Genomic DNA, 15107 nt, shown 5'->3' on the forward strand with positions numbered 1-15107 from the left:
AAGTAGCTCTTCCACGGCTAACAGGCTCCGCCCAAAACCCAGGGCTGGGTCAGATGAAGGAAGGGGGCGCACGGATCATATAAAACAAATACAATATCGACTGTTAGCGAGCTGCGGCCGCAGGCTGCACACGGTCCTCCTCTCACAATATGCTACGGAAAGCAGCAGCCAACTTTTGTGGGCTGTGCTGGTCAAAACCATGAAAGCCTTTGGAGCTCCGGGACAAGAGTGTGACCCACGGCAACGCCAGCGAACATCCGGCCCTGAACCAGGACATAACGCCCAGGATTCTGACCTCGTAAACAGAAGGCTGATCCCTATGAGATAGGCGAGGGGGGTAATGATCTTCATGTACCTTCACCCAACACCAAAGGCTGCTGAACAATTAATATCCTTGCAAATTGATTTCATCAACATATGCAGAACTCTGTATCATCGATACGTCGCAGAAAAGTAATAGCTTGAACACATTTGACATGACAGCAACGCCCAGATGCTCCATCTCAACATCTCAGAATAAACACTGCGCACACGTAAATCTAAACATGTAAACAGAGTTTTGTGTGACTAACCACATGCGACTTACTCCGAGGAGGAGCTTGGTCTCCTCGATGGAAGGATCCTCTAGCAATTAGTCACCATTTACTGTTTGTGTGATTAACCCACCATCTGTCACAAGAGCTAAACCGCCATGCAGAGCGAGGCTCAGGGTTTCCTCCATTCTCCTTCAAATGGACGGAAGGAAGCATGTGGACCCTCCCACTGCCGCTCCCCCTCCCACCCCACCCCCGCTCCACCCTGAATATCATCTACTTCCTCCAGCCCCCAACATGCTGTCAGCACTCGGTTACCCCCCTCCCCCCAATCTCCCGCCTCCTCGCTGAATGAAACCTTGCCAAAAGGCTTTGACCTCACATTTTTACAGAAGTGCCACAGAGGTGAATGCGTGTTACCTATGGGGGAGGGGGGAACTACACCAAATATATCGTCGATCCCTTTCCTGTCTACCCAGGCATTTAGCACTTGGCTTCATTTGGATGCAGCAGCACTGTAACAATTACAGAATGGGACACAGGCCTACAGAACAAAACAGGCAACAGAAAAAAGGGACACATTCAGTTACGGGCCAGCTTTTAAATGTGACACTCTGGACAGCACTGCCAGGTCGTGCGACCGGTCACGTTGGTGCCTCGCTGTCCGACGTCGAGAACCACCTGAGGTCTACACCCCAGTTCTGTGGGTCTGCCTGTGGGTGGGTGCGTGCATGCTGTAACCTCAACGGCTAGGGACAAATGCCAAGGACCAAAGCAAGCTCACATCCCAACTCCTGAGCACTTTCGGCCACAGTGCTCCAGCCAAATTAAAACCAAACCCCAGGCACTAAAAATAAACGACGGCACGCTACCAGAGACGACATCCCCGTGCCCCAAGAGTTCCTCCTACACTCACAAGATGACAACCTTCCGTCGAGATCCGTGCTACACCACCAGCGACTCGGACTCCAAATTCGGTCAAGGCCGTAACAATTACCGACTCTGACAGAGAAGCAAATGAATATATGACCCAGTTCTATAAAACTCACAGCGGACGACTTGAACGGTACCTGGGCCAGCGTTTCAACCCTGCTGCTCGACTACAGGGGCACGTTCAGCGCTGCTCGTCGTGCAACATAAAGAACGGCGAGAGGGAAACAAATGAATGTGTCAGTGACGCTTAGGAAAGCTGCCCGTATCTGGCAACAGAGCGGAGACAAAGGCACCATCTGAGGAAGCACAGGTAGGACCTCATCAGCTGGATCACGGTTACGCTCCAGCGTTCCTGACAGCATCATTTCAGATAGCGCAATTTTATTACTCCCCCCTGTACGATTGATGGGTCATTTTATGGAGAGGACAGGAAGACCTTGGGCCTGCATTTCAATACTGAGTTTCAAATTTTCGTTAACCCTTCACGGGAACGCAGTCTCAGAACATACAGCAGCTCACACATTAAATTAATACATCATCTTGCCATGGGCTAGTAAATGATGGACAATTCATTATTTAGGTGCCTGTGCTAGAGTACTAAGTGTTTACAGCTCTTTTCAACTGCTCCTAAAAAGCAAGTAAGTTCTCAGAGGACACAGGGCCATAAAAAAGGATAATTAATGGCCAGCCAATCCAGCATCCTCATTGAATTATATGGAGGGGGCAATAATTAAAACGGTTTTAACATCCTCCAAAGGCTATGTGAATTTAAAAATGTCCCAAAAAAGTAGAGAGGGGATCTTTAATATTAGGGTGAGCGCAGTGTTTATTTTTATCCGAGTGTTTAAAAAAAACGGGGGCACGTGTTAATTATGCAGAATGAACATGTAGCAATGGCACTGCAATCTGGTGCCTCGCGGGCAGTATGGGAGTCACCCCCCCCCCCCATGTGCCAGGACCTTTACACACGGAGTCAGTCAGGTCCATGTCGCATTACCGTAGAAAAGGTCAAGGTACAGTCAGCTTTCGGGATCATTCTGATTAATGGTGTTCCAGTGTTCCCAACACACAGATTTCCAACTCTGTATGCTTGGTAAATTTCATATCAAAGACCCCCAATTCTCTGCTTGTTCAACTCCACTAATCCTATTAAACTAATCAACTAATGACAAAGCCTATAATTAGTTCAACCAGGTGTACTGTAGTATGACACAACATGTGTGCAAGAATTCCTGAATCTAAAGGGCTGTGTAAAGGTACCAGCTGAAAGCAGGCAATCCGTGATGTGATTAGCGGCAAGCTTTTCTCTAGGGTCAGCAGCATGAGTGCGACCCCCCAAGCCGTCACCGCAGACCACAGGGGAAGCACCGTATCTGCATCTCATCAGGCCCCGGAACACATGCATATAGCAGTCAACCAAGCCCACGGAGCATCAAAGCCCACGATCGGCAGGAGTCGGCCAGGCTGGTGGGCGTGGCGGCAGTCCCACATTCAGAATGCAGCCGCATGCCTTCCTCTAGGAGTTTCATTCTGCCACGGGGATGGAGGACTAGGAACGTGGGAGCAGCGTGGGCAGAGCGATGTGGAACTGCCTGCCTTTCGGTGGGGGGAGGGGGCCCCAGCCAGCTCATCCCGCTCCCACAGACACGTGTGCGCACCCCTTCTCAGGCTCCGCCGAAACACGCGTCGGAATACACGCCAGCTGTAGTGTGGAATTTAAAACTGACTGAGACGAGCATGGGAAACGATTACCCACAATCCCACGGCGCGAGAGAGAACCACCATCGGCTCAGTTGTGGTTGTGTGATGCTAGGCAGACGAAGCGCATATATAGTACTCATATTGCAAGACCTTGCTCGTTTATCAAGTTAAAATTTATTTTTAAATTTTGCTCATCTTTCAAAAAACTCATATTTTGTCCTGTTTATTTTACTTAACGATATCACTCATTCGTCATTATGTGGTATTGGTTATAGGCACCTGCACATTGTGTTGAGGACATGAGCATGGTATTAGGGCTGCTTTGGCTGCGTCAGCTGCGCAGTGCTGCTTCAGGGACTTCGGCTGCATGGGCTGTGTCAGCTGCGAGGAACAAAAACTCACAAGTGAAAAATGCACGCAGCCGAAGCAGCTGACGCAGCCGAAGCAGCTGACGCAGCCGTGCGATTTTGTTCCTCTCCTCCATTGTGTTGCCTCAGGGATTTGGCCGGCTTAGGCTGCGTCGGCTGCATGCGTTTTTCACTTGGGAGTTTTTATTCCTCTCCATTCAGCAACACAGTTAAACACCAAGATTTTCATTTGTGGAGGTTGGAAATACGGATAGTATATAAAGTCTTACGCAAGCAAAAGAGAAGATGATACATACAACCTGATGTATCATGGTTTCAGGAGGACAGAGAGGGAAGCCAAAAAAAATCCTGGGTCGTGTGCAGACGGCAGGCTATTGAATGACAAGATTCCCTGCTCTGTGCCCCCCCCTCCAAGGACAGATCAAAAACCATTACTGGAAATGTGCCTGATCTGGGAAGCGACGATCCGAAGGTGACGACGACTCATTCCGACGATCATCTTTTCGGCTGTCCCTGCCGTGTCACCTCTCCTCAACACGGCCATACCGCCATGAATAACTGTGCTCGCGGCCAGAGTGTCGCAGAGATCTAGTTAACGAGGCACAGGAGAGCGTCAATTAATAAGGAAATGGGAAGACTTAGTGTGACTGTGGGAGAGTCCACCTGGGGGGGGGGGGCTCATCTAAGACGCCACCGCGGTCCCATTAATTACCACGTCTAATGAGTGCCCGGGTGTCACGGATGCAAGCCGAATTAAACGGACATTACAACATTCGCCGCCTATTCCTCAGTATTACACAGATGCTGTTTGTGCAACAGCTCCCACGCTGTTAAATAAATTATGTGGAACAGACAAAAGAGAACAATCTAGAAATAAACTTCATTTGCATTTTTCAGACTTGGAGCAGATGGCTCCTTCCTTGGCATGTAGGTGGATTCAAACATTGTCAAAAAAAAGGTGCATAGAGAAAGTTCAGTTCATTACCATGCAGATCAGAGCTAGATGCACATTTACTGCTACCCAAAACGTTACCAGGACCTGCTCAGTTACTGCACCTTTCCCAAGGTGTCCCATCTCCATTAGGATGCTGAGGGTATTCCGGACCGCTTGATTTCTGTATCATGTACCAGGCCCCATTCAGAACTTGTGTGATGACTAAGAGATCAGCAGTGCTCCACTACCTACATACACCCACATAGAACCATCGCTCCCGATGGAGCATCTGAACGCCACAATCACACAGGATGAAGACTAAAGGACCCATGTACACCTCCTAACTACACCAAGCTATTACCCTCCTGCTTTGAGCCACACACACGTCCCCCTCAGACAGGACGTGCAACTCACTCGCGCATTATTGGCAAAACACACTAATCAAAGCGTCTCGGGTGCGTGCAGCCTTTACAAAAATCCCTTTTACCACCTATGTGGTGCAGAAAGCCCGTTATACGTAGGAGAAGCACACCCCCGTTCAAGGCTGGCAAATCAAAACCACGCCGCCCCTTTGCTTTAAAAAGGGGGCAACTCGGGATTGTCACCTTCCCACGCTGCTTAATGACATGCAGAAAGCAAGGCGACTTAGTAGGCGATCCCTGTGAATAAATAACAACAGTAACAGTATTAACAACAGTAATAATGAAAGACAAAGACATGAGAGCGGTCCGCCGCGGTAGCCCCTCCGGATCGCCGGGCATACGGCTCTCCTAGCGGAGATGGCCAGATGGTAGCTGACTCGCTGGCGGACCACGCAGCTTTGATCGCGGCGGTTTACACGCATAAGTGGGCAGTTGTAGCCCATCCCAAAAGGCAAACCGCGAAAGCCGTGCACATGTACAGCATATTTATACAGTTATTACATGCGACAACAGCCAGCTCCTACCGGTTGCTGTCGGTACTGGCGGGCCGAGCACAATGCACTTAGCGGTCACTTCAGTTAAACACCCCCACCGAGAGCCTCACGGTAACCAAGTTTAAAAACGTTTGACAAGAAAAACCTGCATTAGCAGTGGAGTAATGCAATAGGAGGTGGGTGCGGGTATGCAACTTTAATATTTTTTGACAAAAAAATGAACAATAAAACAGCAGTACCGGAATCCAGGGTTATGCGATCTTGGGCTCTTAACCAGCGACTCGACGTGGCCAGCAAAAGGGTTAAGAGTACCTGGTTTCAGAAGGATGGCTCCGCGATGCCCGCCGCCCCGCTCCTGGGCTCCGGGGGGACTGGGGCTCCGTCCTGCTCGCTGGCTCCCTGCGCCGCCGCACAAGTTTTCATCCGCTCGTAAAAACAGTGGAAAAAACCACCAAAGCGCAGTCAGAACCGGCACGCAGTTTCAGCTGCGGTCGTCCTTGAACCCCCAGTCCGCCTTCGGCGCCACTTTACCACGACTTTTTGGAGGATTTCGATATTTTTTTCTCTTGAAAATGGAAACTCAAGACAGGGTTCTTCTCCCTGGGATTTATTTTTTTTTCTGCAACCTCAGCTCTGCGCACGTTTTGATTGGCTGGCTGTGGCAGCCTATCCTGGTGTTGCTTGCTGGCTGGTCGGAAGCTCGGGAACAGTGAAGGTTTTGGCCAAACCCCGCGGGCTCCCACTAGCGGCGAGAAGCTGTTACCGCATTACAACGACGAAATTGACGACAAATGGGAAATTCATATGACGCCTGTGCTCTAATTTTAACTAAACATTTTAATTAATTTGTTGATATGATATACAATGATTTTCTGTCACGGGTTTTTAGATGCACCCTTTAAGCAAAATGATTCATACTATGTTGCTATAAACATTTTGTTTTTTCGTATACGCCTTCGTCATGATACAGAATGGGTGTGATTTACTGCTACCATGCAGGTGGTGTGTCATTCCGTTTACATTTTCATCTATGCTAATTTGTCCTGTACAGCCTTCGCCTCCAGGTGTCCTTCACGCTGATGTTGAGCAGAAATTTAAGCGTTACACCCCGGCATGTGGGGCAGGCCGGTTTGGGCGCGGTCGGTAGGGAGTAGCCTAATTTAGGGAATTTCTCACAGTACAAGCTGAGGGGGAATTACCTAAAGGTACAGGCACCGGCCAAAATACCTCAGCACCCGAGGCTGCAGCTCCTGAATTGGTCAACCACTGATCTCGGGATTGACGGTTCATTGGTTTTTTAAGCATCAGAAAAATGCAATTAGATAGATTGCACTCAGTTTCAAAATAGATTATATGTGTTTCTATTCGAGGTTGTTTTCATCTAATGTCGGACAAAATTTCTCTCTTTCTGCAGGGACACACAGCTGGAAAACAATAGATAAATGAATTCCATGTTTGACGAGCATGTCTTTCATTATTTGATTGCCTGAAGCGCAGTTTGTAGTGCTACGAGCTGACGAAAGAGGGCGACATTTCACAAGCTTCGCGTTCTGTTTGAACAAGCTACTTTCATTCTTTTCTTTTCTTTTCTTTTTTTAACGTATTTTTATAGAAAGCTTACAAGAAGTTATCACCCCTGTATCGCGATAATAGTGATGAATGTGGAAAAGCTATTATCTCAGGTAAATCCAAAGGGCAGACAGATATCTCCAGGTCTGTGTCTTCATACGTATTTCACATCATTATTAATGCAGGTAGAATAAATGGGTGTTTCATGCCTGCCCCCTCAAAAAAAGAGAGAAAAAAAGTCATGGCTGGGGGTGGGGCCTGAATCATGTCAGATAGCATCCAGTGTTGTTACAATAAAGGTCTGGTGGTATCTGTTCTGGTTAAACATGTCACTGATAATGTATTGTTCTAATTCCATTCATCCATACTTCCATCCATTTTCTGCACCTGCTTATCCTGTGCTGGGTTGCCAGGGTCCGGTATCTGTCCCGGAAGCTACAGACACAAGGTGGGGAATAACCCAGGATGGGGCACCAACCAGAGGTGGGTAGTTCAGGTCCAGAGAGTACAAATCCAGACCAAGGATTTGTTCCAACCAACCAGTTGAGTACTGAGTACTGACTGTGACTCTTAGTACTCAACTGATTGGTTGAAACAAAATCGTGGTCTGGACTTTTAATCTCTGGACCTGAACTACCCACCTGTGGTGCCAACCCAGTCACAGTCACCATTCTAATTTATCATTCTTATTTCGAAATATTTATTTCTGTAGTGCAGCAAAATTCTGTTTTCCAGGATATTTTATTTGTGTGCTGTGTACTTTTAAAATCCGCCTGCACCGCATTTACTTGCTTGCACTATGTGTCTTTGCGCCTTGTCTCCTTGGCACTACATGTACCTTTGTCTGTGCACTACCTTCTCGCTGCTGTATGTGCCACAATGTCCCCCTGGGATCGATAAAGTCCATCTTAATCTTTTACTAATGAGAGCAGCTCTGCCTACTGTGTGTTTTAACAGTTGAATGGACAACGAGAGTCCAAAAGTAAACACTGCGCAAATCAGGAACCCAGAATCACAAGATCCTGTTTCTCTTCTTGCTGGAAATTGTCATGCAGATGGTGACAGGTTGTGGTGGAGAACTGGTGATACGACGTGGTTTGTTTGTTGGGTGTTTTAGCATCTAGATGCGGCTGTCAGGAAGCATCACTTTGCTCATCCGGGATTGATCACCCTCAGCCCGCAAGGGAGACACAACCCCCATCAGAGTAGTTTGTCCTGGCCCGCCACCCTCTTTGACGGATGCGTAAGATCCTGCCTGTCCACTCAGCTGTACAACTTCCAGAATGACAGGCAGGGAGGAAATGTCCGCTACTGTTAAGGCAAGTAACTGACAGGGTGGTGGTGATGTCATTAGACAGTGAAGCGCACCTTACCCACTTAGCAGCAGTGCTTCACCTTTGATGTCAATTAGCATGTGGAACAGCTGGCAATGTGTCCTTACAGAACACCAAAGGTCCAGGCAGCAGTCCTTCCAGTAGGCCCTTCTTGGCTGAGCATGGGGCTCACTGGATATTCCCATTCACATCAGATGCGGGCCCTGACTGGGGAGTGGGCCTCTGTATTTGCTCTCTCAGTGGCTAGCCTGTGCAACATCTGTCACAGTGCTCCACCCCCAACCCCTTGCTCCCCTGTGAACATTGACAGAACACAGCTGGCTCCGTTCCTGTGTGACTCTCTGCACATGTTCTTGTTGTTGTTGTCCACCTTCATTTAATCTAATTCCAAAAGCACACTGATAAAATCTTCATCATTCAGAATATAATAGGGCTTTCAAGCCCCTTGCCACAAGGCAGCCTAGAAAGGAAACAGGTTCAAGGGGAGACGTATTTATGAATAAATTGCTCCGGGGAGGTTACGTAAATATTATTTGATCACTCCGCAGCTGACAAAATATTCCAAAATGTTCCTCATGAATGAGACCAGAGAAGCATTGCTGGTTTGGTAGTAAAACGATCATTTCAGAATAAAAGCCATGTGTAGATGTCAGACCTACTCTACAGCATGTCAGCACCTGTCTAGAATATATAGTATAAACAAATGTGTTTATGTATCTATGCAAATAAGCCCTGGACTCCTGGAATAAGATCACTGACTATCTCAGTAACATATGAAATAATATTCAGCATCAGAATATCTGAAAAACAGCCCAACAATAAGATAAAGTATAATTAAGCAGCAAGGATCTCAAATAAAGAAAGTGTTTTCCTGATCGTTAAAGTTTAGAATTTTCGTGTAGATCTGCAATTCGTTTATTTTGAGGATGGCAGATGGGAATATCTCGGTGTCCCTCGGGGATCATGTCGTGTGCCTCCTGGAAGCCCCTCCCCACAGACCAGCAGCTGGGCGGCGTCAATGAGAACCACGCTATTCTCCCTTATAGGGCGTGCCAAGTCACCCCCAATGCTTGGGCTGAACGCACAGAACCCACAGCCTGAGAGATGCCGCCGGTTCTGAGGGGGGTCATGCGGACTCGCAAGTCTCAGGGATGGGCCCGGGTGCTCCTGTGGGACCAACGGTCCAGTCTCCACAGCAAGCCGCCAAAAGAGCCAATCGGACCGGGGGTAAGTTTCAGAGTGAGAGCTTGTCACAGCCTTTCTGCTTTCTTTTACTCAGTGATTAACGACTTGCCTGTGACCTACATGGCTTTGAAAATTAACTGTATGCCTGATCGTATGTAGTTAATTCTACATCTAACACTTTTGATGGCTAACTCTGCAGCGAACTCTACTGTTTCCTAAATCTACAGGCAACTCTACTGATGCCCAAATCAGCACTACAGTTAGCTCTGCTGAGTCCTAATACAATGACTAGTTGCAAAAAATAATAGTAAATTTAACCTATTCAGGTACAGAATTACAGTATGTTGGGGCTGTAGCTCAATTATAGCCAATATCCCTAATACTCATTGGTATGTTTGATGAAACAGTAAATAACCTATTTGCATTTTCAGTCAAATTCCATATTGAAAGCTTTTATTAAGACATATTTTCCTTGAACTGATTCAGACAAATTCTTTTTTTTGTAGTTGTAATGTTGCATGATCTTCTATTTGAGTGAACGACACAGGAAACTTAATCTCCAGTAATGTAATGATACCACACAACTCGTTACCACAAAAATCGTCTGGTAAATGTTTCTCTCCTTACGGGCATCACTGCAAACCCTCAGACATTCAGAGCTGTACCCTGTACACTGACACTGGAAGCCGCTCACCTTTTAGCTCCATGGCGCCCCCTAAGGTCACGAAACACCTCTTCACAGCGAGAACTACGAGATCTTTTTGCTATGTGGTAGCCAGCATCATTAGATTTAGATTACATTAGATAACCCTTTACTGATCCCGGGGGGGGGGGGATTCTTCTGCATGTAGCATCAAGGTACATAATGCAGAGGCATTCATTTAGCACAAAAGAGACAAAGTCCTAGGATGGCACACATAGTGCAAACAACTAAACATAGTGCAAACGAATTAAATCATGTTACAGGGATGTGACTGAGCACACTAACCAGCACATTTCAGTGTCATACTGGCTTGCTCTGACTTGATCTGACTTGTGTTGATCTCTTCCTCTGTAGTTCCTCCAAGTTTAAATGCCTTTATAAGTAGCCACACATGTTATATGGGCTTCTGTAGACCACAGGAGCCATTTGCTTTAATAGCTAAAGATTCTCTCAGTGGCAGCTTTTAGATAGTAAGCTGTTTTTTTTTCTGATGGTATTTAAGATTTGAGGCATTTTTGTTCCTTCCAGCTGGGTCTTGTTTACCTTTCAGCGCTCTCAGCCACTGATTCATCCTTAAAGTTCCCTGCTGTCCACCACTAAAGTCAGAACGTTTCTATAATTCGTCTTCTGTAATTCGTTTGGGTTAGATTACATGCATACGCAGAATCCTTAAACGATCCCTTCAGGCGATTTGGAACAGAACAGAACTAGCGGCTCCACAGTCAGTCGGCGACTGGTAACCAGGTCTCCAGTAGTATGGGAAGGCAGAGATCAAAGACAAAGATCGATCATAGTCAGCTGGGCATCAAAGCCGTGGAGAGTTCATGTGGGCCAGGCCTACATTGTCTATCGGGATCTCAAAATGGTCTAAAGTCTCCAAAATGTATTTCATATATGTATCTATTTAAAATAAAATACAGCAGAGTTTGGAATATGTGAATTTTACTTCTGACTTCCTGTCTGAGTCTCGGTCTATTTGATGTGTTAAGCAGAGTGGATTATAGGTTTCATTGTGATGTCTTTAATTATACACTTTTCCAGATAAGGAATTTATCGTCGTCGAATTTACAGTACATTTACGTAGGCACTGAATCTTCTATTCCTTCCTCCACAGAAAACCTGTTTTGCACTTTCTGTGTTTGGGGCCGCTCTCCTAGCGCCAGCCGGCTGGATTGTGTACCATATCCCGGAATATCGCAAGAGGCCGCACCGTCCTCCCAAATAAAACCCTAAGTGATCCCACCTCCAACAGATAGTTCTGACTGGAGCATCTTTTGCTGAAACCCACTGTTGTTATAACTCGTGCAAACACCCCCCCCCCAGGAGTGTCATTCTTTAATAATCAATAAATGCTAGCTGGTACGTGCTCGTTTGACTCTGTTTAATGTGTTCATTTAATGACAATAAGAGAATCACAGTGACGGATGCAGACGACAGACACGTTCGCTTAAGGTTTGTTTGAACTTGACGCACGCTTGAAGATGCATTATTGAAGACCCTGGGAAATTTGATCGCTGTGAGAAAAAATATAGACTAAACTATTAAACTGACACCCATATCAGATGTGGTCAGTGCATGACACTCACGTCCCAATCCAGTCTCCCTTTTAGAGGAAGTTTAGCAAGCAGCCTTTTAAACAAATATGACTAATGTACATAACAAATCATTTAAATATGAATTTAAATAAATTTAAAGTGTTTGCTTCAAAATGGTTATGGGTGTGACAGACTTCAGACACTGGGATGTGACCAGAGTAGGTCAAGCCTGGGGTTTATATTTAACATTCTGCGGTTGCAAGATCTTGGTAGCTGGTGATGGGAAATGTGAGTGTTGGCAGAAGACGAGACAAAACATCAGACAACAGCAGAGTCACCAGGCCTTTTGTTCCCGACTGGAATTCCTTCTTATTTTTCCTTTCAGAAATGTTCTGTGTTCTAGATTATAAAAATAAACATCCGAAGAACTCCGGTTGTTTAATACAAGACATGATTGTCACCTTTGGTCAGCTGGCTGGCGTGGGATTTGCAATTCGAGACAAGTCTGCACACGCATTTACATGTATCGTAAATAGTCTGTATGGTGTGCAAACTACCCCAACGCTTTTGATGTAGCTAATTTTACGTTTATAATGGAATGATATAGATTTGCCGTAAGATTTCACGCGTGAGCGTCTGAAAACGTGAGAGCTGTGAACTCTGACAAGATTGCTGCATCTTTGCTCATAAGGATAGCCTAACCTGAGCCATAAATCCCTACTTCCTATGAATAATAAAATCCCAGGAAAAACAGAGCAGTGACGTTAAAAACGACGGTCACTGGCGCTACAAATGTATCACGCCGTAAAACACACGAAAGCAATATGCCGAAAAATATATAAATGCTCATATGTGTATTGTGTGCTGAAATTCATAAACGACCTATATACTGTTAAATAACCTATATAATGTGTGTGATCTAAAACGCACTAAATGCACAAATATCAAACAGTTCATTTAAAAGTATGTGGAGGGCAAATGAAAACCCCCTTTCGAACGGCTTTATCAAGTTTCACATAACATAGAACCATCTGTTGCTGTTTTTGCTTGAACTAAAAAAGCAATTATACGCGCATATCCCACTATGTCCAGACATTTTATCGCTTAACATTAAATTCTGCGTGTAGCACGGCTCGAATCGAAAAAACTCTAAATATAGAACAAGGAGCAAAAATAATTCTCGCTCCTGTCAATTTGTCAGAGCGGATTAGTCCATTTGTTGCGAAGGTGCGCTCATTTCCCTGGGTTTGTACAGTCGGCTGCCCGCAGTGTCAGCTTCACGTTTAATGGAGGTGGGATGACATGGATTGAAATTGAAAGGACCAAGGTGTCAGATGCTACAGGCACGTCCCTCGATGCCTTTTATAAGGATCAATGTGACTTCACTTCATTCGGTGCTTTAGTGGTATAACCAAATCCAGGAGGATAGAGTGAGGGAGGGGGTTTCCCACTTTTTGCAGGACTCGGGTAAAAAAAAAAGATACCGCAGCGGTGAGCGACGGTGGTCTGTATTTTTGTATTTGCGAAGATTTCTCAAAATGTCCACGAAAGCAGAACAATGTAAGTAACGCGTTTGTATTGCCGTCGTTTCTAAAAGCCTTTCTTGGTTGTCCCCGTTGGCCGATCGCTTATTGTAAGATGCGTTATAAGATGTGCTTTGGAAATCAAATCACGGGAGCTGTTCTTGGTGATGAAACCGCGGTTGCTAAGGCAGGTTGCAACACGTCCATCCTATGCGGAGGGTGCCTGACGTTGTGCGTGCATGTAAAAATGCGAAATATTTCGCTTTTTCTTTTTTAGGTAAAAAAAGAACAGCGAGGGATGGTGAAAGTGGTGCATGCCTGTGCATTTGTAATCTTGCGCATTAATAACCGGGCGGCTCAGAGAAGCGGGCATGTAAATCTCAAGGTCGATTAGACAAAATTCACACTTCAGGAGTAGCTTTGTGGCACAACATGGAGGGAAGCGGTCAATTACACGGCAACTTACACCTTTTGCATGCGTTATGCCAATGGGAGTTTCTGTTTGTGATTAAACGGCCAGGTGATAAACTGGACTCTCAGTAGGCTGATCGGAATACCTGTGTTTGTGTTTGTATGTGTGTCTGTTTATCATTAAGTCAACCGATCGAAAATGGGCAAATGTTAACACACGAAATGTGTGTACCTTAACAAATAATGTCAATGTAGAGGAGTTAAATATTGATTCTAGATTTTATGATGCTTGGGTGATCAAAGCCACAGCGCAGGCCATTTTTATATTAAGTGTCCTAGTTTTAATTATGGAATCCATTTAGTAAAGAGTAGACACCATAAAATACAACATTTAAACTAAGATATTATCAAACACAACATATGGAGTGTGTCGTGTGTATTGAATAAATGTGCATTTCTACTCTCCGTTTAGTTTCAGCGTCAAGCCTTATTCTGTTGTGTCCAAATATATAGTATTGTCAAGTTAAAGGGTTAGCACGTTGTGAGTAGGCAAAGACAGGCTGTAATGTGGGTGATCGAACGTCGTTTTGGGAAAACACCAAACGGGGGTGGGGCATAGGGCTCTCCCAGTGTAGCGATTCTAAATTATTTAGTCAGTTTTCCAATAGCAAGCAGAAGTGAGCCATTCCGTTGGTGCAGATGTGGGGCAGGGCCTTGAGAAAGGCCTGTTTCAATCTAACAAGGCCTCCCAACAGGATGAGATGAAAGAATGATACAATTGTGTTAGCAGAAAGCTAATTGCTAGGATAAGTTTGTTTAGGGGCTGAGAACGTTTCAGTCCTCTGCTCGGACCTCTGTTGCTTGAAATCAGGCACTGCTGGATTGTCTGGACAGATCCAGAGTCAGGTACAAACCGAGTCCCAGGCGAACGGCTTTCTCTTGTCTCTCCCCATGCTGACTAGTGGTTTCCCTGTCTAAAGTGATCTTAAACCCAAACGCGGCAGGGATCTTACTAAAAGCCCCCAGGGAGACCAAAACAGCACTCTGTGTGAAGGGGGCTGGACATAACCCCACTGCCTAGACACTAAAGGTCAGGGGGGGCCCAAAATGAAGGAGAGCACCGAAATAACATGGCTGAGCCCCCCAGAGCTAACCTTAGGGAGAAGGCTGGGGACAAGGACTTTTAATTACAAGGGCCATGAGTATAAATAGGGCCACGGCTTTTTAAAAATATATCAGCTTGACCTCACAGGCTCACGTTGGTCAGCTGGGAACAGCTGGCTCACGTGGGCGGAATTTACACCCCCCCCGGTGCATTAGTGTTCAGTGGGCCGCATTCTGCCGCAATAGAGCCACTTTGGCTATAAGAGCTTGTTTTCATTAATGGCACAAATCCCGAGCCAACGGGCCAGGGTGTAGTCGCGTTTCCATTGAGCTGGGCTGAGGAGAACATCTTGAATGA

General features: G+C 46.0%; 3 protein-coding genes across 5 annotated transcripts in view; 2 read left to right on the top strand and 1 right to left on the bottom strand.

Moving 5' to 3' along the window:
- Positions 1 to 6090, bottom strand: part of btbd7 (BTB (POZ) domain containing 7) — a 39263-nt gene extending 33173 nt beyond the window's left edge. Inside the window, exon 1 of one of the 2 annotated variants that reach the window (XM_048973874.1) lies at positions 5698 to 6085. The gene's annotated coding sequence lies outside the window, so the exon portion shown is untranslated. Of the gene's footprint in view, positions 1 to 5697 lie in introns of both variants that reach the window. The other variant, XM_048973875.1, reaches the window with a different exon arrangement.
- si:dkey-85n7.8 (COX8 domain-containing protein) lies at positions 1374 to 11538 on the top strand. 2 transcript variants are annotated; one of them, XM_048973879.1, is made up of 3 exons: positions 1374 to 1776; positions 9335 to 9515; positions 11291 to 11538. In XM_048973879.1, the coding sequence occupies exons 2-3, from the start codon at positions 9393 to 9395 to the stop codon at positions 11399 to 11401; spliced, it is 234 nt and encodes a 77-aa protein (XP_048829836.1). In that variant the 5' UTR covers positions 1374 to 1776; positions 9335 to 9392; the 3' UTR covers positions 11402 to 11538. The 2 variants fall into 2 exon arrangements, with proteins under 2 accessions (XP_048829836.1, XP_048829835.1); XM_048973878.1 differs by lacking the exon at positions 1374 to 1776 and adding an exon at positions 7760 to 8273.
- Positions 11539 to 12859: 1321 nt separating this feature from the next.
- LOC125707968 (protein unc-79 homolog) overlaps positions 12860 to 15107 on the top strand; it is a 38975-nt gene continuing 36727 nt past the window's right edge. The window contains 1 exon segment of the mRNA XM_048975414.1: positions 12860 to 13271. Coding sequence (XP_048831371.1) covers positions 13250 to 13271 — 22 coding nt within the window. The 5' untranslated portion in view covers positions 12860 to 13249.

This window comes from Brienomyrus brachyistius, chromosome 14 (assembly GCF_023856365.1).
Source record: "Brienomyrus brachyistius isolate T26 chromosome 14, BBRACH_0.4, whole genome shotgun sequence".
In the NCBI taxonomy this organism is placed as follows: Eukaryota; Metazoa; Chordata; class Actinopteri; order Osteoglossiformes; family Mormyridae; genus Brienomyrus; species Brienomyrus brachyistius.